Source organism: Punctularia strigosozonata (genome assembly GCF_000264995.1).
Source record: "Punctularia strigosozonata HHB-11173 SS5 unplaced genomic scaffold PUNSTscaffold_20, whole genome shotgun sequence".
Classification (NCBI taxonomy): domain Eukaryota; kingdom Fungi; phylum Basidiomycota; class Agaricomycetes; order Corticiales; family Punctulariaceae; genus Punctularia; species Punctularia strigosozonata.
In genome coordinates, this window is record NW_006767452.1 from 365188 (window position 1) to 391550 (window position 26363).

The window sequence follows — 26363 nt, forward strand, 5'->3', positions numbered from 1 at the left end:
CCTTGAACACCGCGCTGAGCTTTGGCCACAGGATCATTATTGCGGAAAATATTAGTGGAAGCCCTCAGAGTACGTCCAAACATTATGTTGGGAACAGATTTCCGTATTTCCTTGGTTTTATCCCTTCAGAATACAAGGATCTCACTATGTAGGCCGAAGACGCGAATTCTATTACCAACATTTTGTCCGGAAAGTCTCGATAACCAACTTCCCTCTGCAAGATGTTCTGTGAACTGTTGTGCCGGGCACGTCAACCACCTCGGACGTACCACGAGCCGTTCTTACCGTTGCGAGCCAAGGTGGCTGACGCGTGTGAACTTACGTCGGAGCGGGAAATTCTCGCTGGCGTTGCTCATCCCCATCATCTGTGACCAGTCGCGTCTACACGTGACTCGGCCCTCGTCCTGCTTTGGCTCCATGCGCGTACCGGCAAGGTAATGGCCCCTTTCCTAACGCCTACGCCTATCATCAATGGCTTTAAGGAAAAGGTTGAGTCTTTGCTGATACAAGGTGCGCAACACAAATCTTGTTCGGAAGAGGGACTCATCACCTCGCGAGACAGGAGACAGGCTTTATATTGGAACCAGTACGGGGAACTTGCACATATATAGCGTCGATGGTGAGTTAATCCCTTCTGTCGGAGACCGATAAATGCTTCATGTGATAATCTGTAGGAAGAAGTGCGACGCTCCTGGAGGTCAAGCAGAACCTATTCCGCCGGGCCATCGAACAGCTAGGGTTCGTCAAGGAGATCAACTCTCTCGTGGTGCTGTCGGGTGTGCTCCATTGACAGGTACATATCAACGCGCGTTCGCTAAGTTGTGTCTACTGCAGAGTCTCTGGTAACATTGTACCCTCTTCCGACGTTACATCCACCTACTGCCCTCCCGAAGACGAAGAGCGCGTTCTCGTTCGCCGTTCACTCCAGCGTGCAGCACACCCTTGTGGATGGAAGCAAGCCGGACGAGGGTGACTTTGACAAGGCAGGAAAGGCGAAGACGGTGCCTACGGTTGTGTCCTATCTTGCTGTGGGCTGCAAGCGTAAGGTTGTCGTGTACTCCTGGAAGGATGGTGAACCCGAGGAACCCAAGGTGCGCCATGAAAAACGTTCATTCTTTCTTCGCTAATCTCGCGTACAGGAAACTGTGCTTGACCACTCTGCACGAACTATGACTTTTGTGAACGACGAGACCATCTGTTTGGGATATCCACACCCTGATTTCGCCATGTTCAATGTCACAACGATGACCGTGGTGGATTTCACATTTCCGCCCACGGCTTCAACGTCGGTACCAGGCATCAGCAATGTCTCTGTGGGAAAAGGGATTGGCATGGGAGCGATAAGCGGTTTAGGAGGTTATATAGGCTTGGGTGCGAAAGTGAAGCCGCAGGTCGTGCGTATCAACGATAACGAGGTTCTCGTTGGCAGAGACAGTGGGTCCCCTGTTTCATATACGACTCGAACTCATAAAGCCGCTAGATGCTGGCATATTCTTTGGACTCGATGGCAAGCCATCCCGGCCGTCTAACGTCGAATGGCCCGCGATACCAGATGAGATAGGTGAGATCGACTTGCATTGCCTGGATGCTACGTGCTGACAGCACCGCAGGATATGTGAGACCGTATATTTTCTCTGCGCTTCCACCCGGATCAACTTCCGTTTCATCCCTCACGTCAACTTCCCCAACCTCCCCAGCCGCGGTTCACATACGCTCCTCCATATTCTCTTCGGATACCCAATCGCAGCTTATACCATTTCCTTTTGATCCTTCGCATGCAAAAGCTGCTCCCGAACAATACGTTATCCGGGTTCTTGTATCAGCGCCGCAGGCCAAGTCGCCGCTGTTAGCGGTTACGACACCAACAGACCGAACAACTGCGTCGACGGAGGGAAGCTCTATATGGAGGTTCGAGATGAAACCTTGGGGAGAGCAGATTGATGAGCTGGTGGCGGCCGGCGCTTATTCCGACGCGCTTGCACTTGTGAACAGCTTAGAAGAAGCGTTGCTACCTGATAAGGTTCGGTCTCGGACAGACAATCGTTTGTAGTTGGTCTTACCAATTCGCAGAGCAGTCGCATCTCGCTCATTCGAGGCCTCAATGCGGTGTCCAAGTTCGCTGCCGGCGAGTACGACGTTGCGATGGACACCTTCATAGAACTGGATATCAATCCTGCGAAGGTCGTGGCCCTTTATCCAGAGCCAGTCGCTGGCCGGTTGTCTGTCCCTCAAGATGCTTGGATTCACCTGTTTGGGGGGCCACAGGTGTCGGATAACGTTTCCGCGACGGAGCCCAAGGAGGATAAACATGATGGCTCGAACGCGTCACAGTCGGATAGCGTCTCGCCTTCCCGCGTGATGTCTCCCGTGGGCTCGATCAGCAACATCAGGGACAAGCTTAAAACCGGTTTAGACGCAATCCGACCATCTTTCGCGAAGGACGACGATACGGCCTCCATCTCTGGCAAACGAAAGGCGCCTATTAAAGGTGTGTTGGTTTCTATCGTTCGCGAGCTTCAGCTCACCGCGATGATGGCATGGGTTAGACGAGTTCACTCGGTCCGTCGAAACACTGCTCCGATACCTCAGCGACCGAAGGCCCAAAGTCGGAGGCGCCCTCGGCGCGTTCCATATCACCCCAGCGCAGTCGCACCAAATAGAAGCTTTGTCTAAGGCGTCGGTCGAAGACCTGTTTGACCTTCCTAACTTGCCTCTATCCGCGTTGACACCGGATCAACTGGTGCGCTACGCTCAGATAGTCGATACAGCGCTCTTCAAGTCGTACCTGATTGTCCGTCCTGGATTGATTGGCGCCCTGTGTCGAGTGGAAAATTGGTGTGAGGTGACGGAGGTTGAGGAAGTCCTGCGCAGTCGACAGGTATGTCTTGCTCTACCCCATGCACCTCGAGATAGTTTACCAATTGCGTGTAGAAATATGCGGAGCTCATTGACCTCTATCATGGAAAGAAGATGCACGACAAGGCCTTGGATCTTTTGCGAAGGTAAGGGAGGCTTCTTGCTCCCACCCTCTGCTGTCTTATCATCCGTTATTCCAGCTTGAGCGAGCAGGAAGATGATGTTCGCGACAAATTACAACCCTCGATCACATACCTCCAACGCTTGGGGCCCGAATATATGCAACTAATTCTCCAATCCTCACAATGGTTACTCACTGTGGATCCTGGCATGGCGCTTGAGGTGTGTGCAACGTCATACGTATCCCGGTTTCCTCTGAATCCACGATCAGGTCTTCACCTGCGAAGAGCCTGAGCTTCCGCGTGAGCCTATAGCGGACTTTCTCGAGGGCATCGATCCGCAGATATGTGCTCGATATTTGGAACATCTCATCGAAGAGCGCGAGGAGGAGTCGCCCATATTTCATGATCGTCTGGCTGACTTATACTTGTCGATGACTCTAGCAGCGAAAAAGCGGAACGACGAGAGTAAGTTTGTTCATCCAAAAATGAACACACATAAAGCTCAATTCCTTCAGAAACATGGAGGGTTCCCTATGCGAAACTACTGCGCTTCATCGAAACCACAGATCGCTATCAAACTGATCGTTTGTTTGGTCATCTTCCGAATGATGGTGGGCGTAGTCTAGCTCAGGCTGTTGTACCTTCCATGACCTATATCGTCAGACCTATACGAGGCCCGAGCCATTCTGCTCGGTCGACTCGGGCGCCATGTTCATGCTCTTGAACTATACGTGTACCGCCTCCAAGACTACATGAATGCGGAAGAGTTGGTGCCGTCGTTACGAGTGCACCACCACAACTCACCGGTCGATTGTCAGGTATTGCAAACGCATCTACCTCCCAGACTCAGACACGGAGGACATCTTCCTTTCCCTATTACGCATATACTTGCAACCTACAGTCAAGACGTCTGCAAACCTCCTTCTGCCTGCCCTGGATCTTATCCGCCGCCATAGTCCGCGTCTCGATCCCGTGGAGAGCTTGAACCTGCTTCCTCCCCTGGTTACCACTCAGGACGTCCGCAAATTCCTCATGGACGCACTGCGTGCCCCAGTCTTTGATACTCAAGTTGTTCGCGAAATAAGCAAAGCGCGAAACGAGCAGATCTCCCGTACATTGATGGCCTTGCAGTCTAAGCGGGTAAAAATTACGGATACTCGAATGTACGCGGTGTTAATGATGGTATTTACACATTCTAAATTCTCATTCAGGTGCCCGCAATGCCACAAGCGCTTGGGCAACAGTGTGATCGCAGTACATGCGCCGCGGTGTGTCACATTTCGCCGGAAAGCTCATGCGATAGAGACTGATCAGATTATCAGTGGCGAGGTTACGCACTATCAATGCCGAGAAGCATTCTCTCAGAAACTTGGGGGGAAACGCCATTGAGACTGCCCCTTGGCCCGACACTACCTACATATAGTGACATCAATGGCACCGCATTCACACGCATCATACGACCTTCGCGCCGTGCGGGATGCAAACGGACAAGTTTCTGGCATGCCAAGTTCTCTTTGGTGGACCAATCATGCAAGTACGACAGCCATAGGTTTCTTCAATGTAAGGCTGTTCCCGTTTAGGAACCGTACTCGGTAATATACCTACCTACCTACCTTCCTCTTACTGCTACATCCCCAAATTTGCGGGAGGCCTGTTCATACCTGCGAGGTCAAACTCCTACATTGAAGCGTCTTTCTAATTCTCTCACGAGATAACAACGTAAACATCATTGCATACTATGGATGTACCATCAATGCAATTTCGATTGCATTGATGGTTCACAATCGTCATTTCATTGCTAATCCACCCAGAAAATAAATCATATGGTAGCCAAAATCATGCAGCAGCTGTATGTCAAGCCTCAAATATTTTGGTACGCGAGATGCCTTGCCAGAGCGATGCCGGTAGGACGTGTCGATGACTCTGCAGATTGCACAATGGGTCCCCCAAGGCCGAGAAGCCGAGGCCGCGACCTTCTGGCGGGGAGCTCCTGCAATCTGACCCTGCTTTGTCAGCATTTAAAGCGGAGCTTCAATTGCATTCATGGCACCTCCGCCAGTAATCCTTGCATAGCAAGCACAAAGTTGCAGATATCACGTATCGGGATAGACAGACGTACCTTCTGTATAGTATAGAGTATAATTGAATATATCCAGATTTTAGCAGTTCCGATCCCTTGAGCCGAGCCGTGTCTTCATGCTAGAGCATGCTTGGATGGTTCCCCAACCGACGTTGCACATTTTCTGTAGGCCCATCCCCTAATGCTTCGCTCTATTCCTTTGGCACATATCATGAGATAGTACTGTATATGCACTCAATTTAATATGTAGGGATTATGATGGGAGGGAGCCCCGCAGTGACGAGATTTCAGACCGATTGCATTGATGGTGCACTATTGCATTTATGGTACATCCATAGTAACATTCTGGTAAAAACGCACGTCGATTGCTTGCGCGGTTACAAAATCGTTTTATCGTTAGTTCGTCATGTATCACGCACGATGATGTCGTTCGGGGGATGACGCGGGCGAGCATCGCGAGTGATGTTCCAAATACCATGGTGCACCCTTCAGACCTGAGAGACCCTCTGCTTTGCCAGCCAAGATTTCTCCTCGCTGCTAAGGCCCTGTTCGTAAGGACCGTAGAGAGGTATGGCGTTCGTGAATTCGTTGCGCATGATATCGGCATGTCGGGCAGAACGAGGCTTGATCGAGCATTTGAATGGGTTCGGGCCAGTGCCAACTCCCTGAAAGTGTGCACTCAGTTAAACCGGCGTCTATATAGAAAGCGGTACGTGCCTGGCTGTAGTCCCAAAGGTTAACGGGCTCTGGCTTTCCAGTGGCATCATTGACAAGAGGAGCGAAGTTGAACGCCCAGATGAGATCCATAGTATTAATTCTCTGTGATTTATGGTGAGTTCACCTGAATAAGCGAAAGGACATAAAGCAATCGGAACATACAATCGTATTATCAGCGAGGTGTCGCCCGGGGCAGATTCTCTGTGAAGTGAGATCAGCAAGGATCTACCGACGAGTTCGCTACGACTCACCCTTCCGGCACCGAAAGGCATTGAGTGTCTGAAATCGGATGGGTCGACATCCGACTTGGTGCCATATTCAGACTTCAGATACCGATCGGGGCTGAACATTTCCGGATCCTCAAAGACGTCGGAATCATGATAGATACCCCCTATCATCTCGTCAAGCGCTGAATAGTATCCGAGCTTCAGAAACCTACATAAATTGACGATCATCGTGGAACCGCGTGGAATCAGATATCCCTCGTACTGCCGACTTCTGCTTAGTACTGCCTGTGGAAGCATCTAGAAGATTACTCACGGTCATATCCTCCAACGTAGCATGTGGCACGCCCAAGGGCGCGACCGGTCTGAAACGATGTACTTCCTTGATTGTCGCCTTCGAAGGTGTGATAAGCGCAATGCGAGGGTTACCATGAGTTTCCCACACCTGCAAATATGGCATAGCATTGAAGTCCTCAAAAGTAGGGACACGCTCAGGGCCGACAATGCGGTCAATCTCCTCGTGCAAGCGTTTTTGTACGTCGGGAAAGGCTGCCATCATGAGTACAAAAGATTGCATAAACGACGCGCTTGTGTCGCTCCCCGCCTCCAGAAGTAAGCCACCGAGATATCTGGACGTAGCGGGTGTAGGTGAGCATGGGAGCGGTCTCTCGGCAGAGTCTACTCACGTCGTCATTTCTCTCGTCAAACCATATTCCCCTTCTTTACGTATGACTCGATCGATGAAAGGCTCCTGCTCAGAGCCTTCTCCGTTCGCGACTCTGTTCTCGCAGTGCTTGACAAGGCGGAGATATAGAGCGCGTTGCAAATGACGGAGTCGCTTGACCAACGATTTCCAAGCCGCCCATCTCTCGGGAACAAGTTTCAGGACGGGTATCATGTCTACCGGAGGGTGAGCACCGGGGTCAAACAACTCAGACGTGAGTTGCACGACATCAAAGAGCGACGATATTTCCTCCGATTCATAACTAATTATGTGTCAATTATCGCATGGAGAAGGTGAAGTAGACTCCGACCTTGGAGCACGTTGTCCATACAGAACCGACAAAGCGACAGAGTTGGATGCACGTCTGAGGTGCCACCACGCCCGCTGCAGAATCATTCGGTAAGCTAGGCAACGCTAGTGAGGATGGCTTTTTATACCTGAGGTGTATTCATTATGTCGTATACGAGCTGGAAGGATTCTGCTCGCTGTATAGGAACATGCTTCATCGCACTCTGAGGTGTAAGAATTGAATTTGCAGTCTTGCGCAATACACGCCATTCGTCGGCTGCATACTGTCAGTTCAATCCAACCAGTGGATTATTGAAGTGAACGTACAGTAGTGTGCGAGTGCTAGGTTGACTGCGTCACCGACAATCTGGGAGCCAAAGTGGCTCACAGGTCTGTCAACGGTGATTGCACTTTGTTTCTCCATGAGCTCTCGAACGGCTTTCGCGCTGGTGATAACGATGGTGATCCCATTTCCCAGCATGATCTGCAAGCAATGATTGCTTTGAGCATCAGTTTACACGAATAAAAAGGCTCCTTACTGAGTATACGCCTCCGTAGATTCGCGCCCATTCTGTGAGGCTGTAATGACCTTGAGCAATGGTCGCAAGATGAAGAGAGCGTATGTGGATTACCCAAGATAGGCATGATCTCTGGGGAAAATATGTGCATTGCCGAGAATCGGGACCGTCGGTGGTCCAGGAGGTAGCCCAACTCGTCTGCTGCCAGTTTTTGAAGCTCTCCAAAGGACCCAAGAAGCAATAAGAGCAGAGGCTATGAGGGTAATCATTGAGACGTTCAAGGATCTGCAGACCACGGCATCGCTGATGATGGCCTTTTAAGCAGTCCTAGTGGTGCCCGGGCCGACTGGTATAATATGGCTTATAGCATAAGCTATAGCCGTGGGCAGCAGAAGGCAGATAATTCCCACCACGGCGTGTGAGGAGTCCCGGAAGACTCGGTGAGAACGGAAGTCCTGCAGGAAGAATTCTGTGCCAAGTTAGCGCGCTAGTCTGACTCCGTTATACTCTATGAGAGCAGTATTGGTGATGGCAGGCATCGTGAAAGCCACATCGTGAGGCACAGGCATTGTGAAGGGTGACAGGCTTCGGTTCATGATTATTTCAGATGCAGAGGTCATCCTTGCGCTGCAAGTACTGCGCAGAACCACGGCAGCTTGCCAGTGCGAATGAGAGTAAGTACTTACGTCTACTACTGCCGCTTGAGTCATAACAAAGGGGGCCGATAACGTTGAACGTATGACCGACAGCAACACGACGAAGGTAGACACAATTCTTCGAATCCGATAGGCTGCTTCAGTGGAGACATCCGAGAAAAAACGGACGAAAACTGAACCAGTCGCACGCGAAGGTGGTGCGTGCAAGCCGCAGCAATCGCGCGGTGCATGGCAGGGGTCGTCCGCCGGACAATGGTGATAGCATGCATCGCGAGTTCCCTTGAGCAGCTCCGCGGACACCCGGGATTGGCTGAGGGAGCAAGGATGTTCTCTGCGCGATACGACAAGCGAAACAGCCGGTCCTCGAAGCTCCGCGTATGAAGTGTGGGCTATCGATGTCTCGGTCCGAGTGGGTGATCATGCAATCATGACGAAGCTCGGGACCCGAGCTCACAAGCTTGCAACAAACAAAAGGGCGCGGCCCTTCTGAATGCAAAGCAAGTATCTCCAGTGCACACGACTGGCAACTGGTTGATGTTAGGGAATATCTGTCAACGGTTAACCACCCCGTGCTTAAGACCAATGCTCGTACGATGATTGCTGTCCAGATGACCGTTGGGTCAGATCAATTCCATAAAAACGGGCCGATGTGCAAGAACAGATGCCTACTCCTCGGTGGCACTACTCAAGCACCGACGGCTCGACTCCGGGACACGTCACCATATAAGCATTGCCCTGCAGTAACACAGTGGGCGGATCAGTGCAGTCGGCGGGTCAGTGGATGAGATGCCAAGAACCAGAACATCCAACAGGGCGTTGGCCATGAATGAGAGCACCGCCAGCACAGCAGAATACTACTGTCGTGCGTGGGAGGACGCCCCCAAGCTATTGTGGATATAGCGGCTTGCGTTGTGATCGTGTACGGTTCATGATCTTCTGAATCGTGATGCATGAGGCTTGTCCGGCGGGAGCAGTCGCGACTGGTCAAAGGCCGGTGTAGAGAATACTGTAGTTTTACGACCTTAGGTTCGGTCCGCCTCCCAGGGGACAGGGGACAGTTGCAAGTTCGGGGCCGTGGGAAGTTCGCAAACTGACCAGAGTCAGTTAAGAATATTTACACAGTAAGAAATTATATTCTCACGATCAGTTTAGGCCCTGGATTTTGGCGGGGGACCGGGGACAACACGGGAAACTAGGTTCAGTTCGGGCTGCCAGGGGACAGGGGACAAACCTAAGGTCGTAAAACTACAGTAGTAGGCGGTTGACTCGGCCTGAACCGGTGGACACATGAGGGATATTGAAGGGCGCGAAAACGAACTGGAGGCGAACTTAATGTATAATTATCTCAGCTCTCGCCACCTTCACATCAACAGCAGTTCGATGGAAAAGAACAGTCAGGGCGTGTTCGGCCTTCTCGGCACCAGCATCGAAGTTCTTGGAGGCGGAGGGCATGTCAATTGGAACGACAGACGAATTACTGGCAGGTATTCATTCCATCCGTAGTTCTCTGCGGATCAATTAACTGCATCCTACTCCGTGTCTCTGTCTACTCTCCTAGTTGCGTACAGGTTCGAGACGCAGTCATATTTGTAGGACAATCCGGTTTCAGTCCTAAGAGAACCTTTGTTGAGCGAGCCATTCCTTCTCTGCGTTGCTGAGCCCCTCTTCGTATGGGCCATACAAAGGTATGGCAGACTCGAATTCGCTGCGAATGAGATCAGCGTGCTGAGAAGAACGAGGCTTGATCGTGCATTTGTATGGTTTCGGGCCAGTACCGAGGCCCTGGATACGCTGTCAGTGTGCGGACCCCTCTCAAGACAGCAACAGGATATACCTCGCTGTAGCTCCACAGGTCAAGGGGCTCCGGCTTTCCGGTCGCTTCATTTATGGGAGGACCAAAGGTGAAGCCCCAAACCAGGTCCATGGTGTTGACCCTCTGAAGTTACGTTGAGCCCAGTGAACGATCATCAGGAATGTGAACTCACAATCGTGTTGTCTACGAGGTGCCTCCCGGGACATATTCTCTGGATGTATGGTTGGTAATCACCGAAAGCAATGCCCACAATATTCACGCACTCTACCGAATCCAAAGGGCATCGTGTGCTTGAAATAAGAGGGGTCCACGTCCGGCTTGGTGCCAAATTCGGACTTGAGATACCGTTCAGGATTGAACATCTCTGGGTCGTCGTAGACGTCGGGGTTGTGGTAGATACCCCCTGATATCTCATTAGTACCCAGGCTCTTGCGTGCTGCTTGGAAGTATCACTGACACATATTGACGATGATCGCGGAACCGCGAGGAATCAAATATCCATCATACTATACGATATGCTCAGTAAACGCTGCAGCCATACCAAGGAAAGTGCGTACAGTCAGATCCTCCAAAGCAGCGTGCGGCAAACCGAGGGGGGCGACCGGCCTGTAGCGATGGACCTCTTTGATTGTTGCCTGTCGGCGTTCGCCGCGTTTAGATACGACAGGAACCCGCGTAAGAGTAAGATGCGTACCTGCAGATACGGCAGATTATCGAAATCATCGTATTCAGGGACACGCTTCGAGCCCACAACACGGTCCATCTCCTCGTGCAACCGCTTCTGAGCATCCGGGAAAGCTGCGATCAGAAGTACGAAGGACTGCATGAACGATGCGCTCGTATCACTGCCCGCTTCAACCAGAGTACCGCCGAGATATCTGCATAACGCAGAGGCAGAGCAGTGAGCGAAGAGAAGGATCCAATTATGGGAGAACCACTCACGCAGTCCTCTCCCTGTTGAGACCGTAGTCCGCCTGCCTACGCACAACTTTATCGATGAACGGCTCATCTTCGGATGCTTCCGAGTTCGTCACCCTGTCCTCAGACTGTTGGAGAAGGCGGAAGTATAAAGCCCGTTGCATGCTGCGAAGGCGCTTGACCATGGTCTTCCATCGCGCCCATCTCTCCGGGACGTATTTGAGAATGGGGAACATGTCAACGGGAGGGTGAGCACCGGGATCTAGCAATTCCCCTACGAGGTCGACGACGTCAAACAGTACCGAGAGATCATCCGACTCGTATCTATCCAGCGCACATCTCAGGGAATGTATACCAGATAATGGGAAGATTCTGACCTTGGTGCACGCCTCCCGTACAGAATCGACAAGGCAACAGAGTTGGATGTCCGTCTGAGGTGCCACCAGGCTCGCTGTCCAAATCATCAGCTCGTGAAGTGCGACCGAGGATACGCATTCAACTTACCTCCGGCGTATGAAGAAGATCATACACAAGCTGGAAAGATTCCGCTCGCTGTATCGGAACGTGCTTTGCGGCACTTTGCGGCGTAAGAATGGAGTTGGCTGCCTTGCGCATCAAACGCCAATCCTCAGCTACATGCTGTCAGCGTCATGTCGAACGAAAGAGAATGTTAACAGACAGTATGGAACAAATGCCAGGTTCACTGCGGTCCCCACGATCTCAGCTCCAATGTGACTTGGCGGACGGTCGACGGTGACTGCGCTCTGTTTCTCCATGAGTTCGAAAGCCGCTTTCGCGCTGGTGACGACTATAGTGGGCCCGTTTCCTAGCATGACCTAGCAATCATTGTGATGATCAACGTTACGTCAACTGATGGGTCTTCACATACCGAATACACGCCTCCGTAAGTTCGTGCCCATTCCGAGAGTCTGCAATGCTTGGATCAAAGGAAGAGAGTGTAGCCGCACGTGTACGTACTGGAGAAACGCGTGATCCTTCGGAAAGATATGCGCATTTCCAAGGATAGGTACCGTGGGCGGTCCAGGAGGGAAGCCAGTTCGTCGACTCCCAAACCTCAAAACCCTGGAAACAAGGAACAGTAAAAGGCCAGCTGATACGAGTAGGATGATCATGGAGAGGAATCCAAATCCGCTGAGCGGACACGACTGAAGAAGGTCCTTATAAGCATTTCTGTCGATTCCCCGGCCCGATGACAATGATGAGCCTTATAGCATTGACAAGTGATGAACAATCACGAAAGTCCGGGCACAGGGAACGAGTGGACCATATCGAAGCCGCCTGTCAAAGGAACCCTTGAACTCGCGGCGTCCGTACGAGCCAGGCCGGCAGGGCCGAAGTGAAAAGCATGGAGAACGTCGTCCAAATTTGGGGTAATGGGAGAGTAGACCGGTTCCAGGCGAGTAAATAACGTTTTACTGCACAGAGCACACATGGATCCCTGAGGATTAGGGAAGAGTCGAACTATAGCCAGTACTGCTCCTATATATATGACTGACGGCTCTCTGAGCTGCGCAAACCGTCAGCCATGGCGCAAAAGCGATATCACCGGGATTTTGGCAGGGCTTACTATTGACACCCAGTTAGTATGCAAGCTTTCGGTGCATCACGATCGAACCTCGCGAAGACTGATACCTAGGTCTATGAACGCGGGAGCGAACCTTCAACTGTATGGTGCTGTATGGTATAGCGGCTTGAATGGTGCGACGGCAATTCATAGTGCGGACGGGGTTCTGCCGGATATACTCACGCATGTATAAACAACCTCTACCATCCTCTTGGCCTTCAGCTACATCCACCACTAGCATCCTCTCATGTAGGATGGTGAACATCCTAAAGTAGACATCCCACTAGGATGTCGACGATGTCGGCGAACACTTGCCAGCAAGCTTGTGCTTCGAGCGGTGAGCGCCTTGGGTAGCCTGTGGGTGCCGGTGCGTCGTCTTCAGTCCCTAGAAGGGGATAGACAAGAGGTTCGGGGCTATAAGACGAGAAACTTGAAACAAATATGCAGAACGTAACCAGAAGCCGAAGGTCATGGGTGAAGACAACCCCGTTTAGGAGACAACCCATAGACGCGTCGTCCGGGCCCGCGCCGTGTCCCACAGACGCCTGTTGGTATGCGTCACGACGGCATAACAGTCCTGGAGCGGTCTATTCCAAACACGAAGCGATTGTGATCTCGTTGGATACCGTCTCATAAAATCGTGTGTATATCAAGAGCACGTAACCCTCGGTAGCCTACAGCATCAGGTTACAGCCAGGGCGCCGCCGTAGCGCTACTGGGGCAGGGCCGCGATAATTTCCTCAATAACAACACACACAGATGGGCGTGTTTCCATCCTATAGCATGACGCGAAACTCTAACACACTCTCCGAGCGCAACACGGTTTCCTACCATAACGCACAACATCAGTGAGCGACGCAAACGAACTCTAACGAAACCGAACCGACTTTTTTCTGTAGTTCTACCGCATTCACATTCTATCTTCGCGGTCTCCTTCTGCGCCTAGCCTGTCACAATCCCACCTATCCTCCGGCAGTTTCACCGCGACGCACAGCGCGCCGATCGCGAAGGCGTCCAAAATCGCGTACGCCGCGTACCCGCCCAGAACATCGTGCTCGACAGAGAACGCAAACAGCGACGTAGACGCCGCGGGGCCGACCGCTCTTACCACCGACGCTGCCCAGCGAACAACACACCGTGTGCCGTCAGCCTCGTCTCGATAATTCGGAAGGGAAAGGGGATACTATCTCTCACCGGTCGTTTGAGCGAGCCCGTTCACCGCGCCCAAGCACCGCTTGCTCGGCGCCGCGCTCGTAATGTACACGTAAATCACGCCTGCACCCCCCGGTACGTACCGACTCTCAGCATCGTCGGATCTCAAGACCAAAATCTAAACAGAACACAAGCCGCACGCACCGTAACACATATCCCTCACGACGCACAACCCCAGCTCGACCACCAACGCCGCCCACACGCCCGCCGCCATCCCGCCGCTCCTTCTCGCGAGCGCGTTCATCGCGGGCATCCCCGCGAAGATCGGCAGGAAGGCCGCGATGCCCGACACGAACGTGCGCCTCATGCCGAGCTTGCGGATCACGCGGGGGAGGAGCGAGGCCTGGACGATGCCGTTGCCGAGGCCGTAGGCGCCCATGACGAGCCCGATCGCGCGCGGGGAGAGGCCGAGGCCGCCGTGGGGGACGGGGGAGGCGTAGAAGAGCGGTTGGAGGGCGAGGAGGGCGATGTCGAGGAGGGCGAGGAGGGCGTAGTTCGCGAGGGAGACGAGGACCGGACGCGTGAGGACGCTCTTGAGCGGGGGAGGCTTGCTCTCGTCTACGCCGTCGCTGGGGTCACCACGAGTCGGGGATTCCGGTGAGGTATCGGAGGCCTTTTTGTGGCGGGGAAGCGTCTGCGATGCGGCGAGATCGGGGGTTCAGAAATGTGTTTCGACGCCGCGTTTAGATAGCAGTGTAGCCCACCTCTTTGAGGACGAACAAGGTGAGGATGAACACGAACGCTGAGAACCCGGCCGAGACGGCGCAAGGAAGGAAGTACGGATACTTCCTCCAGAATCGGCCGCCGAACGTCTTCGGCCACGCGTCGTGCGGCCTCGAGAGCGTTCCGCCTATGAAGGGCCTGCGACGCAACGAGTTGTAAGGTCAGGATCCACCTGCTCGGGTATATGCGCGTATACATGGGGGAACATCAAAGAGAGAGAGCTCTCACCCTACGGTGACGCCCACGGCCCATGTCAGGGGCAGCAGCGCGAACGCCTGCGCGGCGTTGGACGGGTCGGTCAGCTCGCAGACCATGCTTTTCATCACGCCCGTGTTCCCGTTCAACGCTCCGTTCAAGCATCGGCTGTCATAAAAAAAAAGAAAAAGTTAGCGTTGAAGTCTTCGGGAGACGAGGGAAGAGGAAACCTGACGACGAGCAGCCAGAAGGTGGTCGATAATCCAAAGAACACCATCGAGAGGCAGAGGCCAGAGAGTCCGATCAGCAGAACGGGTTTACGGCCTATGCGATCGGAGAGGCGGCTCCATTGTAACACCGTCAACGCTTGCGTCGCGAAGAACAGCGTTTGCTGGGAGCGTAAGGTCGGTTCAGGGGCCTGCTGAGACCATGCGACAGACTCACGATCATGCCAGCGTAATATCCGACCTTTCTCTTATCTCCCTTGATGATGTCCAGCGTCCCGACCAGCTGTGATGTCTCGTCAGACGCCAGGCTATGAGAAGCAGAGGAAGTGGTGCACCTCGTATATGAAGGGGTATATGCACTGACTCGTCATGGGCTCCGCAAGCTGCACTAGCATGAGCGTCGCGATCTGCACTTTCGGTAGGGGCGTTTGCTTGTTTTCCGTGGGGGGCGCGTCGACATCGTCGTGCGGCAGGAGCGTGGTTCGTTCGTCATGACGGCCCTGCTTGTCTCTGCGAGTGTCTCGCCTAGACATGTCGGGAGTTGTGGTTGGAGAGCAGACCGAAGCTCAGTAGATAGTCTTTGTGGTGACGTCGCGAACCCCCCGACGGACTGACGAGGTTCGCAAGCCCCACAGGGCGTTCGCAGACGGGAAGGGAAGAGGATGACGCCATCACGATTGTTCTCCAGCTGCAAGCGCTTGAGGCTTGGGGATATTGAGATATTCGGGCGAGATAACACGCTGGTCTCCTCGGAACACTAGCCAGGGATGAAATGCGAGGACAAACATGCATATGGACGATGCTTGGCCAAGATCATGATGCCGATCGCGTCGTGCCGCCGGGTCGAGCCTATCGCGCCAGTCCTGCAAGCAATTGCGACTCGACCGCCATACCACTTATCATAAGTATACTCGCGCGTTCGTCCCGCTTGCACCGACCTCCTAGCTTCATACTCTTTACATCCTAGCCGACCCCGTGATGCCGCCCCGCCCCGACTTCACCACCATCCTCGTCGTCGGCATCCCCTTCCACCCCCGCCTGCGCACCCTCTTACCCTCCTCCACGCTCCTCCACCACCCCGACGGGCGTCGCGAGCCCGTTCCAGATGCCGAGATGCTGCAAGCGGACGCGATCGTGGGCAGCATGCCCGCCAACCTCCAGCGGCGCGCGCAGGCCCCCCGCTTGAAGTTCGTGCAGCTGCACAGCGCGGGCGCCGACGCCGACCTCGGGCGGCCGATCTGGGACGAGGTGCAGCAAGGCGGGGGCGAGCCGGAGGTGGTGATGGCCACCGCGGCCGGAGTGCACATCGGGTGCATACCGCAGGTGAGCTGCAAACATCGCTACTGTCGTCGTCTCAAAGTATGTTCAGGCTGAAGGATGAAGGGCGTGTAGTACTTCATCATGACGACCCTCGCGCTGTACCACAAGCTGCAAGAGCAAATCATCCCCACCCAGACCGAGAAACGCTGGCCGTCCGACCAAGAAGTCGGCGGACGGATGTTTATCAAGGAGTTGCGCGGGAAGACCGTCGGGATCCTGGGCTACGGCCAGGTACGTACGACTCCCCATCCCTGAGCGCAATCTCGTCGCTCAACGTCGTTTCCTCTTTCAGATCGGGCGTGAATCCGCAAGATTAGCACATGCATTCGGCGCAAAGATCATCGCCGCCAACTCCTCCGGCCAACGAAAGCCTCAAGAAGAGTTCCGTCTCCCGGGCACCGGCGACCCGGATGGCAGGTAAACACACCGCAACGTTACCCCCCTACATCATCTAATTACCCCCTCCAGCCTCCCCTCAGCCTGGTACTCCACCTCGGACCCCACCTCCCTCGCGACCTTCCTCTCCCTCACCGACGTCCTCCTCCTCGCCCTCCCCTCTACCCCCTCCACCAAGCACATCCTCGACGCCTCCACCCTCGCCCACCTCAAGCCCTCCTCCATCCTCGTCAACATCGGGCGCGGCCCGCTCGTCCACACGCCCTCGCTCCTCGCCGCGCTCGACCAGGGCAAGCTCGCCGGCGCGGCGCTGGACGTGACCGATCCCGAGCCGCTCCCTGACGGGCACGCGCTCTACGGCCGTCGGAACGTGATCGTGACGCCGCACCTGAGCGGCCGGACGGAGGGGTACTGGGACTACGCGATGGATATCTTGGAGGAGAACGTCGCGCGGTGGAGGGAGGGCCGGGAGCTCGTGAACGTCGTCGATCCCAAGAAGGGGTACTAAACGCAGCGTTTGCTGTGACATGTGGAGATGCGTTTGTATGCGAATAGATGCGTAGATGAATAGATGACCATGCCACAAATCGTTCGCCTTCGTTACTCTGAATCGATACGCCAACGTCTATACCTCACTCCTCCTCACTGTCCTCCTCCTTCCATCCATTCTTCGGAAGCTGCACCGCAGCCACCAACGCCGCCGCCGCCATCGCCACCAATACCACATACACCGCGTACCCTCCCATCAAATCGTGACTGACCGAGAACGCAAACAGCGACGTCGACAACGCAGGCCCGACCGCGCGCACGACGCTCGCCGTCGTCTGCGCGATCCCGTTCACCGCGCCCAGCGTCCGCCTCGACGGCGCCGCGTGCGTCACGTACACGAATATCGTCCCGTACGCGAGCTCCATCACCATCGCGCACGTCAGCTGCACCGCCAGCACCGCCCACACCCCCGGCCCCACCCCCCCTCCTCCCCCTCCTCCCCCTCCTTCTCCATCGCTCCTCCGCGCCAGCACGTTCATCACGGGGAACAGCGCGAACAATGGCACGAACGCGAGCATGCCCACGCGGAACACGGGCCCCAGGCCGAACGCGCGCACGATCTTGGCCAGGAACAGCACCTGAAATCCGCCGTTCGCGAGGCCGAAGGCGCCCATGATCAGCCCGATCGCGCGGGGGGAGAAGCCGAGGCCGCCGGCGGAGACGGGCGTGGAGAGGAAGAGCGGCTGGAGGGCGCAGTACGCGATGTCGAGCGTCGCGAGCAGGCCGTAGTTGAGCACGCTGACGACGACGGGGCGGGTGAGCAGAGCGCGGAGGGAGGCGTCTGCGTCGGTCGGGGAGGGGTGCGGGTGTGGAGGCAGGGCGGGTTCGCCCTCGTGGAAGGCGACGGCGCCTTCGGCGGAGAGGTCGCGCTCGAGGTCGGTGTAGTCGGAGGGTTTTGAGGGTTCGGGGCGATGTTCCTTTTGTACCGTCTGGGAGAAAGGTCAGCGATCGCTTGGGTGGCTGTAGGAGAGTGCGTACCTCCTTGAGGAAGAGGAGAACGATGACGAAGACAAACGCGGAGAACACGGCCGAGACAAAGCACGGCAAGAAGTAGGGATACTGCTGCCAGAACGGATGCGAGAATACGTGGGGCCATGTATCGTGAGGCCGCGAGAGCGAGCCGCCAATCATCGGTCTGGTGCAACAGTTCATTGCATGTACGATCTTTGGCAGGCAAACGCGCTCACCCTATGGATACGCCGGCTGCCCATGTTACGGGCATGAGAGCGAACGCTTGGGCGATGTTGCTGGAATCGCTTATTTCCCCGATCATGCTCTTCATGACCCCGATATTACCGTTGAGCAGCCCGTTGAGGCAGCGACTGTAAGCGTTTGGTCTACCTCTGCATCCAGCGCGCATACATCCTAGCGTACCTTAAAACCAGGGTCCAGTATGTTCGTGATAGGCCGAAGAAGATCATGGAGAAGAATAAACCGGACAAGCCGATGAGGAGTACGGGCTTGCGTCCTATGCGATCGGATAGGCGACTCCATTGCAAGACGGTGAGAGCCTCCGTAGCGAAGAAGAGCGATTGCTGAACGAAGCTTCAGAAACGAGCATACGGCGGAGAAGAAGGACGTACGATCAACCCCGCATAATACCCGACCTTACTCTCATCGCCTCCCGTGATGTCCAGGGTACGCACAAGCTACGACGATGTCAGGCGGGCCTCCTCGAACAGGGCGCATATACTCACGTCGTTGATGAAAGGATATATGCACTGGCTCATGATCGGCTCTGCCAGTTGCGCCAGCAGGATGATGCTCATCTGCACCTTGGGCAGCGGCGTAGGCCTCCTCTTCTGCTTCCCATTCCGCGGCGACAACAGAGCGGTCTCCTCAGACGCCGGGGTCGTCGTCCCGTCCTCCTCGTAGCTCGAAGTCATGGTCGTAGAGAGAGTCGCGCAGAACCCGCAAGTTGTGTGCGAGTAAGATGCTCAGAGCATATCAATCGAGTCGAAAATGGTCGATCGGTCCGTGTCGGGTAAAATGATAGGCCTGGAAAACTCTTCTTCGAAGCCTGCGGCAAAGCTAGTATGCCTATCTTGCCTCAGGAGACATAGCGAGGGAAGGGCAGCTCTGAGGTGGTTTAAGTATATTGCTAAGTTGTGTGGGTTGGCCGACGCACGCCGGTCCGTGGCGCCATCGTCCGCGACGAGAGTCTAAGACTGAGTCAAGCTGGCAACTGCAGCGATGCGCTTACCTATCAGATAAGATGTAATCGCACCACTCCTCCTCGGACGTCCTTGCCGTGCACTCACGATTTGTCCTTGTTGGCCTACGCAAATCATTCGGCAGAAGATGATATAGATCGAGCGTTAGTGGTTGAGCAGAGGTAATCTACTTGGGTAAATCACATCATCGAAGCTCAGTAAGGCCCCGTTCGGTTGGGGTTGATTCTGTGAGAATCAGGCGCCTGATTTGACTTTGCTTGACTTTTGTCCTCCTCGTATGGCAAGCCCCTGTTCTATTATGTTAAGTTTGTCTCACAGTCTTACCGATTATGGTATGCGAGCAGAGTCAAATCATCTGATTTTTCCAGAATCAGGCGTCGCCGAACGGGGCCTAAATTACCTTTAAAATCGAAAAAGTGAGAGTCACGCGTGAGAAATCCACGCATGAGAGTTATTATATAATATAGAGCTAACTGCACATTTGTTCGCTGGAACGTCTTCTAGGGCACAATCGGCGATTGCGTCGCACAAGACAAACCACAATCAGCTACACTAAGCCCCAATGCTTAGCAAAAGCTTGGTAAACAATCGAATTCACGTCTTTGCAATCTACTCAGACGCTTCTACCGCAGGACACCGCTTCCGTGGTCCAGCTCAACATCATCCAGGGTCTGCTCGACGGCGGTGTCCATCCACCAGTACGCCTCTCTCGTGAAAGTGTACCTGAAGACTATGTGCCGAGGCTTACCTTTTCCTGCACCCCGCCCGACGACGTCCCACCTCACCCGCTGTCGCCACATCCAGCAGATCCTATCACCTTGGAGGTGATTCTTGGCGCTGAGATTTCTAGCGGCCGCGTCGGTGTCGCCTATCGGCTTGAATCCGCACGTGCCCTATCACTGGATGGATCGGTTGTTGACATGCGAGTTCCACCGCTCGTAGTGAAGATCGCAGGAGAGGGCTTTTCGGACACTCTCGCCCGGGAAGCGTGGTTTTACGATGATATGAGACATTGCCAGGGGTCTGTAGTTGCTCGCTGTTACGGCTTTTTCGAGGCACCGCTACCAGAGCCCGTCACACCGATTCCATGGACTGCGCATCAATCTCCTCACTCCTCTCACGGGTCGGGGAGCAAGTGCTCGGACAAGCCATCGAACGAAACTTCGATCATTTTTTCGCCCGAGAACAAGAACAAGCGCCCCATCCCGCGCGGAAAGGGAAGACAGCTTTCTATCCTCCTTCTTGAAGACCTCGGCGAAGAGAAGTTGCCACTTGGCCCCGCAATGACCATAGATCTACGGTACGCTGCGATGATCACAATTCAGACTTGCTGCTGATTTCATCTTACTAAGTCAGGAGATATTGTCGTTGATCGATGAGCTCGACTATGTCAGGATCGTGCACGGCGACATAAGACACAACCATATACGTCGCGCCCCATCTCACTCGCCGAGTCTGTCTTCACCGTATACGGGCCGCACGTACGATTGGCGTCTCATCGACTTCGACAGAGCCATGAAGTGTGACGCCCCTACGGACTATGTCAATGCCCTAAATAGCGACATTGCACTCGGTCTCCTGGACGGCTTAGCAGAAGGATATGTCATGGAACCTTGGGAACTCTTCTGAGACAGGCGGTGTATAGACTGTCCCTCAAATTGAAATTGGATCAGTAAGTATCGTTCCAGGCAGTGTTTTATGCGTTTCATGGCGGAACATGTGAAAGGCTGTAATGCGGTGCGGTCTGGAAAGGCTCTCGTATGTACGACAGTAAAGTTCAAGATCGTGTCCATCTATGTTCTAATTTAGCCTATCAAGGAGAGATGGTGAAAGTCTAGGTTCGAGTCCGAGATAACAACTGATGGAAGCGAAGAACGCGCGAGATGCAATCGAAGGAGTGCAATGATGGGCCTAACATCGAAGAGGGCATTTGCAAGGACGTGCCGACTCATTTTCTTGAGTTCACAGGCTGGCGCAATTGACGGTCGAAGCTGTCGAAGGGCACAGACCAGAAGGATTCGCACTGACAGACCCTGCTCCCTGAGTGGCACATATCAACACATAACCCAACCAGCAGGAACAATCGTGCGGCAGGCAAAACCAACCTCGTAGAAGCAGAAGAACTGCCATGTTACAGGATTGACGGATGCGTTGCTGTTGTATCTACACATGACACGGTGTCAGTGAGACTCTCTCAAGCGAGAATGCCAAAGCTGAGCGCATACCCGCAAAACGAAGGAGTGCCGGGGGTACCTCCGCTGGCGGCCACAAGGTAATAGTCGCTGGGAGCGCCAGCAGTGACGTTCACCGCAGGGTTTGCGATAGCTTTCGGACAGCTTGCACACTGAGCGTCAGGCGCTGGCAGCGCAGAGGCTGCAGCGGCGGCAGAAAAGATGACGAGAACGGGGGCCAAGGAAAGCTGCATGACTCGTCCAGAGGGCTTTGGAATAGGCAGTGTGAGGGGTGCGCTGTGACTCTGCTTGCTGGCGTTCAAGAGCCCTTCGATGCGTGTTTTATAGAGCGCTGATCCTGTATGCTGGCCTTCTTGCCTTGAAGCTGGCGTCCACCGTGCATGCCGAAGACCACGCTATCCCCAAGACTTGGGAACATGCTCGTCGGGGCATCGTTCTGGCCGATTGCGGTACCATGCGATAGGGCGCGTTTCAGTATGTCAAGGGCTGGATTAGACAGCCTCGCCCGCCTCAGAGCCGACGAGAGCGTCGATGAGCGCGCCGGAGATGGGCGTCGTTGCGAGTATGAGAACGAGGTTTCAATGAGTGAGATGAGTGGAGACACATCGGCGCGTCTAGGTTGGGTACCATGTGCAACGTGTGATCTAGACAGAAGCTTACACAGGACTGGAGACTGCCTTAGACATGGGAAGATCTATCGAAGCGTGAGCGAATGCACAAACGAGTGCCTTATCCTCCGAAGATTGCCCAAGGATATCCACAAATCCATTGATCCAGGAACCAGATACATCCTGGTTTAGCAACGCGAAATCGTGAAGCATCTCCAGTCCAATGACGTACCTGGGAATGGGAAGGCGAGCCAGCAGCAATCCATCAGAGACTCCTCATAAGACAGCAGGGCATGAGCACGTTAGGCATTTGGACACCCTGTTATACATCGATCCTTGAGAATATACACAGCACATCATAGCGCAGTACGGTAAGACCAGATAAGCCAAAGATACGAGAGAAATGATACCAGCAAACTGGGCAAGAGATGAGGCAGATCCAAGCGAAGAGAAATCTGAAGGGATGATACTTGTTTTGGTTGATCCGCGACGTTCGCGAGGAATGGAACTTGGTACGGTCCGGATCCAAGTTGGGGGGTCGCGGTCCCAGATCGGCGATGGAGCACGCTAATCCTAGGTATACAGGCGCTTCGGCAGCATGGTTGAGGTGTATATGCCGGCAAGCACTACCGCGCACAAAACCCAATAGACCAGTGTCCCGCGCAGAAGGTTCTTTTCGATGGATGCAGCAAATAGCGAGGAAGCAGCGGTTGGCGCGATCGCGCGCATGGTAGATGCGGTCGTCTGCGCGAGGCCGTTGGCCGCGCCGAGCGCGCCGCGAGGCGCTCCCGTGTTGACGAAGAGGAAGACGCATCCTGAGTTGAGAGACATGAGAATTGGGCGCTTCTAGCGGGATGCGGGGTGTCGGAAAACTTACCATAACCCATGTATGCAACCGTGTATACCGCGAGCTGAATCACCAGCACGAGCCATGTCCACTTGTCAATATGACCTGCCCGCTGCGCCAGGAACGCCATCAAGGGGAAGGCCGAGAGACATACGAGGTAGCAGGCGAAGGATGCGATGTACAGCGTTCGGGGCCCAACCTTCCGAACCAGGGGCGGAAAGACGAATATCTCCACGATGCAGTTCACGACGCCCCACACGCCGATAATGATTCCGATGGTGAACGTGCTAAACCCCAATCCTTGTGCGCCAATGGATGTGGAGTACATGAGTGGCTGGAGCACCTCATAGCACTGGTCGACAAATGCAATGAACCCATAGTTGAGAAGCGGGTAAAGGACCCTCGGTACAAACAACGAGCGGAACCCAGGAACTTGCGGGGACGGAATGACTGCTTCAGACGAAGACAAAGTTTGAGCTGTCTGTACTTGGGACGGCAACTCGGGCAGGTCCGTTATAGGTGTTGCGGCCTTTTCGTCGCCCTGAGTCACAGGTTCCGCGGGTGAAGATCCTGCACTGTGCGATCGTCGGAGAGTCTGAAATACAACGTCATCATACTACTACGCCGCGAGAAACCCTGATAACGCACCTCACGAAGACCAAGGAAGGCAAATAGAAAGGCGCTCATGGAAACTGAGGCAACGGTGATGCAAGGCAGGAAATAGGGATAATCCGTCAACAGCCGACTACGCCCTAGTGTGTCCGGCCATCGTTGAGCAGGGTCGGCGAGAACCCCGCCAATGATAGGTCCGAGCGTCGTGCCGAGGGACCATATCGTGCCGAAGAAGGCGTATCCGAGCGCAGCGTTGGTTTCATCGGTCATTTCGGCTGTCACACACTTGACAACGCCAATGTTCCCGTTGAGCATGCCTTGAGCGATACGGCTGAGGATAATCTCCCAGTACGTTTTAGACAGGCCAAACCCGACCATAGCCAGGGTCAACCCAAACAAGCCGGTCAGGATCACCGGTCGCCGACCGATTCTGTCGGAGAGTTTTCCCCACTGAAGGAGTCATCGCCGCGCTCCGAGGAAGAGGGCAGATTGGTGAGGTCAATAATGTCTGCCATTATGTGAGAACGCCAAAATGAAGTAGTGTTCCGAAGATTGGGTCACAAAGCAACTCTCGAGCGCGCTCTTGCAACCAGAGTTGGCGCAATCTGCATCGGAGTCTGAAATCAAGCTCGTATTACACGATTAATCGGTTCTCCCACGGTGACCCGGCGTGCCTCGTCTTGCCAACTGTCCTCGTCTTGCCATCTCGGGAAACGGCACAACTCGGGACTTCCTCACTAATCCACTAATGCATCCACGGAACCCTGCGCGTTGTTCTAGGCCGCTCGCTCCTCACCCGTTGGAATATCTTGCCGCGGTCTCCGCACCAACGTGTGCCGCGGCTGGAAGTGGACAAGCATGAATTCTCCGCCATATGTCGTAACGCGCTTAACTGCATTCGCGATTTTTACGCTCCCTTCATGGGCCCTCCGTGTGCCGATCGATTACGCCTATGCTCGATAAAGTCTGGGTTGCATGCGCATCAGGGTTGAGCACCTCAACTTTCCATGGTGGTGGTGGTTTCAGCTGATGAGCGTATAAAATCCGGAGCCCAGCGACACGCAATTGGATAGTAAGCCTCCCATCCATGTCCCAATCTACTCTGCCTTTGGCTGAAACTACCCGTGAACAGGCCGAGGATCGATCCCCGAATGTCGCGGCGGTGGCACTGGACAGCCCTCGACCAAGACTGACCCCTTTCCCGAAAATTCAACTCGCCATCTTTTTGTATTTACAGGTATCTTCCTTTCCGCTCTTGTGAGAATGATACTTACGCTAAAGTCCCTAGCTCGCCGAGCCCCTGACGTGCACCGTCATATATCCTTTCGTCAACCAGCTAGTTCGGAGAACTGGCGTGACTGGCGGGGATGAGAAGCGAACTGGATACTATGCCGGCCTTACAGTAAGGCTCCCTCCATATACTCGAAATGAACTGCGCTGACAGGTTATCCGACTGTAGCAATCGCTGTTCTACGCTAGCGAGGCGGTTTGTGTGTCAGACAGAGTTCTCGGAATCACACGACGAACGCCATTCAGACGGAGTAGAGGTTGACGAAGAGGAGCCACTCGACGCGCCCTCGCTAGAAAGGCTCAGGGAAGCTGTGGTTTCCGTTCCGGAAAAGACGCTTCGAGAAATAGTGCTCGATCTTATCGAGGACATGCCATCAGTCGGACACGCTCTCTTCAAAGAGTTAGTGACGGTTCAACACGGAGAGCTCGTGCAAAGATGGGAAATATGCCGTAAATGTGGCGACGATTTCGATGTCAGCGCAACACAGGTAGAAGGATCATGCCAGTTCCATCCGGGTATGTTTTACCGAAGAATACGGGGAGATCAAACATTGACGTAAGCCTTAGGTGTACTGGAAGTCAGGGAGGAGGAATTCGTTGACTGGGACGAAGACTGCCATGGGCCAATGGACACGCCTGAAAATAGGAGAGACTACCCGGAGAATTTCAGTTGGACGTGCTGTGATGGCAGTGGCCTGTCTGAAGGCTGCGTGTCGAGCACACATACCGCGAGCGGCCCCGCAAGAAAACGCAAGCGAATATGATGGCAGCGGGATCCAACCACTGCTTCGTGCAGATTGCAGTCACATGCGTACTGCGCGAACAGGAACCGACACCGTGACGGTTCTTCGCGGTACATCTCGCAACTGATAGGTACGTATACAATGATCTTCCTCAAATCGCGGTGCGGCTCAAAGCCTACACACTCGTAGACAAGTTATTGTGGTCGGCCTTGATGCCCCGACGTTTGGATTATCATTGTATCCCAAACAGTGACTGTCTGAGCTCGGGCACTCCTGAATTCAGCGGCCCGCCCTGCTCCGTAATCATTGCACCATCCTTCGCCATCATTGCACAGCGGAGGAATACGTACGTATCCGAAGGATCAGGCCCCAGGCCTCAGCGAATACAGCCAAGCGAGCCCGGTTCCCCGCACTTTCGTACAGACTTCAGAACACAAACTTTTCCGCCAGCGGCATTGTGGGAAACACATAACACATGGTTTGCGATGCTCCCGCTCTATTGCTCTTTCGGCACAGACAATCCCGCAAAAATTCCCGCCCGCCACCATAGACAGCATGTCTTCAATTGCTCGATAATTGGGTACCTGTCCGCTTCGGTTACACGGAGACGTCATCAACCCAACGCTGAACGTTGTTGTCTGTAAGTTCTTATGGACTGGTAATCCCGAGCGTGGTCGGGACGTCTAGAACAGGAGATCGATCAGCGTGCTGCGTGCTGCGTGCTTCTTGTGAATCTCTGCGGAATGGCCATTGCATCTCAACTGCCACTGGGGC

At 54.3% G+C, this 26363-nt stretch overlaps 10 protein-coding genes across 10 annotated transcripts; 4 read left to right on the forward strand and 6 right to left on the reverse strand.

Annotated features, from left to right (window-relative positions):
• Nucleotides 1–411: 411 nt before the first annotated feature.
• Nucleotides 412–4588, forward strand: PUNSTDRAFT_93504 (uncharacterized protein). The gene is made up of 17 exons (XM_007388771.1): nucleotides 412–510; nucleotides 563–619; nucleotides 675–776; nucleotides 835–1091; nucleotides 1140–1434; nucleotides 1481–1561; nucleotides 1611–2020; nucleotides 2071–2488; nucleotides 2547–2878; nucleotides 2932–3002; nucleotides 3057–3198; nucleotides 3248–3443; nucleotides 3494–3589; nucleotides 3642–3744; nucleotides 3797–4141; nucleotides 4190–4246; nucleotides 4301–4588. Exons 1-17 carry the CDS (start codon nucleotides 438–440, stop codon nucleotides 4365–4367), a joined length of 3102 nt encoding a protein of 1033 aa, XP_007388833.1. The 5' UTR covers nucleotides 412–437; the 3' UTR covers nucleotides 4368–4588.
• Nucleotides 4589–5546: 958 nt separating this feature from the next.
• PUNSTDRAFT_139086 (cytochrome P450) lies at nucleotides 5547–7492 on the reverse strand (the record flags this gene model as incomplete). Its single annotated transcript, XM_007388772.1, has 10 exons — nucleotides 5547–5723; nucleotides 5800–5877; nucleotides 5938–5976; nucleotides 6027–6166; nucleotides 6215–6263; nucleotides 6316–6628; nucleotides 6686–6985; nucleotides 7034–7107; nucleotides 7161–7288; nucleotides 7339–7492. The coding sequence occupies 10 exons, from the start codon at nucleotides 7490–7492 to the stop codon at nucleotides 5547–5549; spliced, it is 1452 nt and encodes a 483-aa protein (XP_007388834.1).
• Nucleotides 7493–9796: 2304 nt separating this feature from the next.
• PUNSTDRAFT_108908 (cytochrome P450) lies at nucleotides 9797–12049 on the reverse strand (the record flags this gene model as incomplete). The annotated part of the gene is made up of 13 exons (XM_007388773.1): nucleotides 9797–9967; nucleotides 10020–10121; nucleotides 10171–10209; nucleotides 10262–10401; nucleotides 10456–10504; nucleotides 10556–10633; nucleotides 10693–10876; nucleotides 10941–11240; nucleotides 11294–11367; nucleotides 11421–11548; nucleotides 11596–11752; nucleotides 11806–11845; nucleotides 11895–12049. The coding sequence occupies 13 exons, from the start codon at nucleotides 12047–12049 to the stop codon at nucleotides 9797–9799; spliced, it is 1617 nt and encodes a 538-aa protein (XP_007388835.1).
• A 1090-nt stretch (nucleotides 12050–13139) lies between these two features.
• Nucleotides 13140–15391, reverse strand: PUNSTDRAFT_146784 (MFS general substrate transporter; the record flags this gene model as incomplete). The annotated part of the gene is made up of 9 exons (XM_007388774.1): nucleotides 13140–13328; nucleotides 13389–13617; nucleotides 13696–13776; nucleotides 13858–14347; nucleotides 14418–14574; nucleotides 14665–14799; nucleotides 14862–15022; nucleotides 15076–15141; nucleotides 15194–15391. The coding sequence occupies 8 exons, from the start codon at nucleotides 15389–15391 to the stop codon at nucleotides 13412–13414; spliced, it is 1494 nt and encodes a 497-aa protein (XP_007388836.1). The 3' UTR covers nucleotides 13140–13328; nucleotides 13389–13411.
• A 610-nt stretch (nucleotides 15392–16001) lies between these two features.
• PUNSTDRAFT_77284 (uncharacterized protein) lies at nucleotides 16002–17082 on the forward strand (the record flags this gene model as incomplete). Its single annotated transcript, XM_007388775.1, has 4 exons — nucleotides 16002–16181; nucleotides 16251–16409; nucleotides 16471–16595; nucleotides 16647–17082. 4 exons carry the CDS (start codon nucleotides 16002–16004, stop codon nucleotides 17080–17082), a joined length of 900 nt encoding a protein of 299 aa, XP_007388837.1.
• Nucleotides 17083–17206: 124 nt separating this feature from the next.
• On the reverse strand, nucleotides 17207–19014 carry PUNSTDRAFT_146786 (MFS general substrate transporter; the record flags this gene model as incomplete). The annotated part of the gene is made up of 6 exons (XM_007388776.1): nucleotides 18821–19014; nucleotides 18707–18772; nucleotides 18498–18658; nucleotides 18311–18445; nucleotides 18102–18258; nucleotides 17207–18052 (listed from the first exon to the last, which is right to left on the reverse strand). The coding sequence occupies exons 1-6, from the start codon at nucleotides 19007–19009 to the stop codon at nucleotides 17207–17209; spliced, it is 1554 nt and encodes a 517-aa protein (XP_007388838.1). The 5' UTR covers nucleotides 19010–19014.
• Nucleotides 19015–19859: 845 nt separating this feature from the next.
• On the forward strand, nucleotides 19860–20926 carry PUNSTDRAFT_146787 (uncharacterized protein; the record flags this gene model as incomplete). Its single annotated transcript, XM_007388777.1, has 3 exons — nucleotides 19860–19877; nucleotides 19930–20597; nucleotides 20650–20926. 3 exons carry the CDS (start codon nucleotides 19860–19862, stop codon nucleotides 20924–20926), a joined length of 963 nt encoding a protein of 320 aa, XP_007388839.1.
• A 92-nt stretch (nucleotides 20927–21018) lies between these two features.
• On the reverse strand, nucleotides 21019–21772 carry PUNSTDRAFT_128568 (uncharacterized protein). Its single transcript, XM_007388778.1, has 3 exons — nucleotides 21523–21772; nucleotides 21403–21460; nucleotides 21019–21337 (listed from the first exon to the last, which is right to left on the reverse strand). Exons 1-3 carry the CDS (start codon nucleotides 21720–21722, stop codon nucleotides 21260–21262), a joined length of 336 nt encoding a protein of 111 aa, XP_007388840.1. The 5' UTR covers nucleotides 21723–21772; the 3' UTR covers nucleotides 21019–21259.
• Nucleotides 21773–22670: 898 nt separating this feature from the next.
• PUNSTDRAFT_128569 (MFS general substrate transporter) lies at nucleotides 22671–23953 on the reverse strand (the record flags this gene model as incomplete). Its single annotated transcript, XM_007388779.1, has 3 exons — nucleotides 23593–23953; nucleotides 22975–23539; nucleotides 22671–22912 (listed from the first exon to the last, which is right to left on the reverse strand). The coding sequence occupies exons 1-3, from the start codon at nucleotides 23932–23934 to the stop codon at nucleotides 22671–22673; spliced, it is 1149 nt and encodes a 382-aa protein (XP_007388841.1). The 5' UTR covers nucleotides 23935–23953.
• A 1030-nt stretch (nucleotides 23954–24983) lies between these two features.
• PUNSTDRAFT_77150 (uncharacterized protein) lies at nucleotides 24984–25610 on the forward strand (the record flags this gene model as incomplete). Its single annotated transcript, XM_007388780.1, has 2 exons — nucleotides 24984–25362; nucleotides 25414–25610. 2 exons carry the CDS (start codon nucleotides 24984–24986, stop codon nucleotides 25608–25610), a joined length of 576 nt encoding a protein of 191 aa, XP_007388842.1.
• Between the last annotated feature and the right edge of the window lie 753 nt (nucleotides 25611–26363).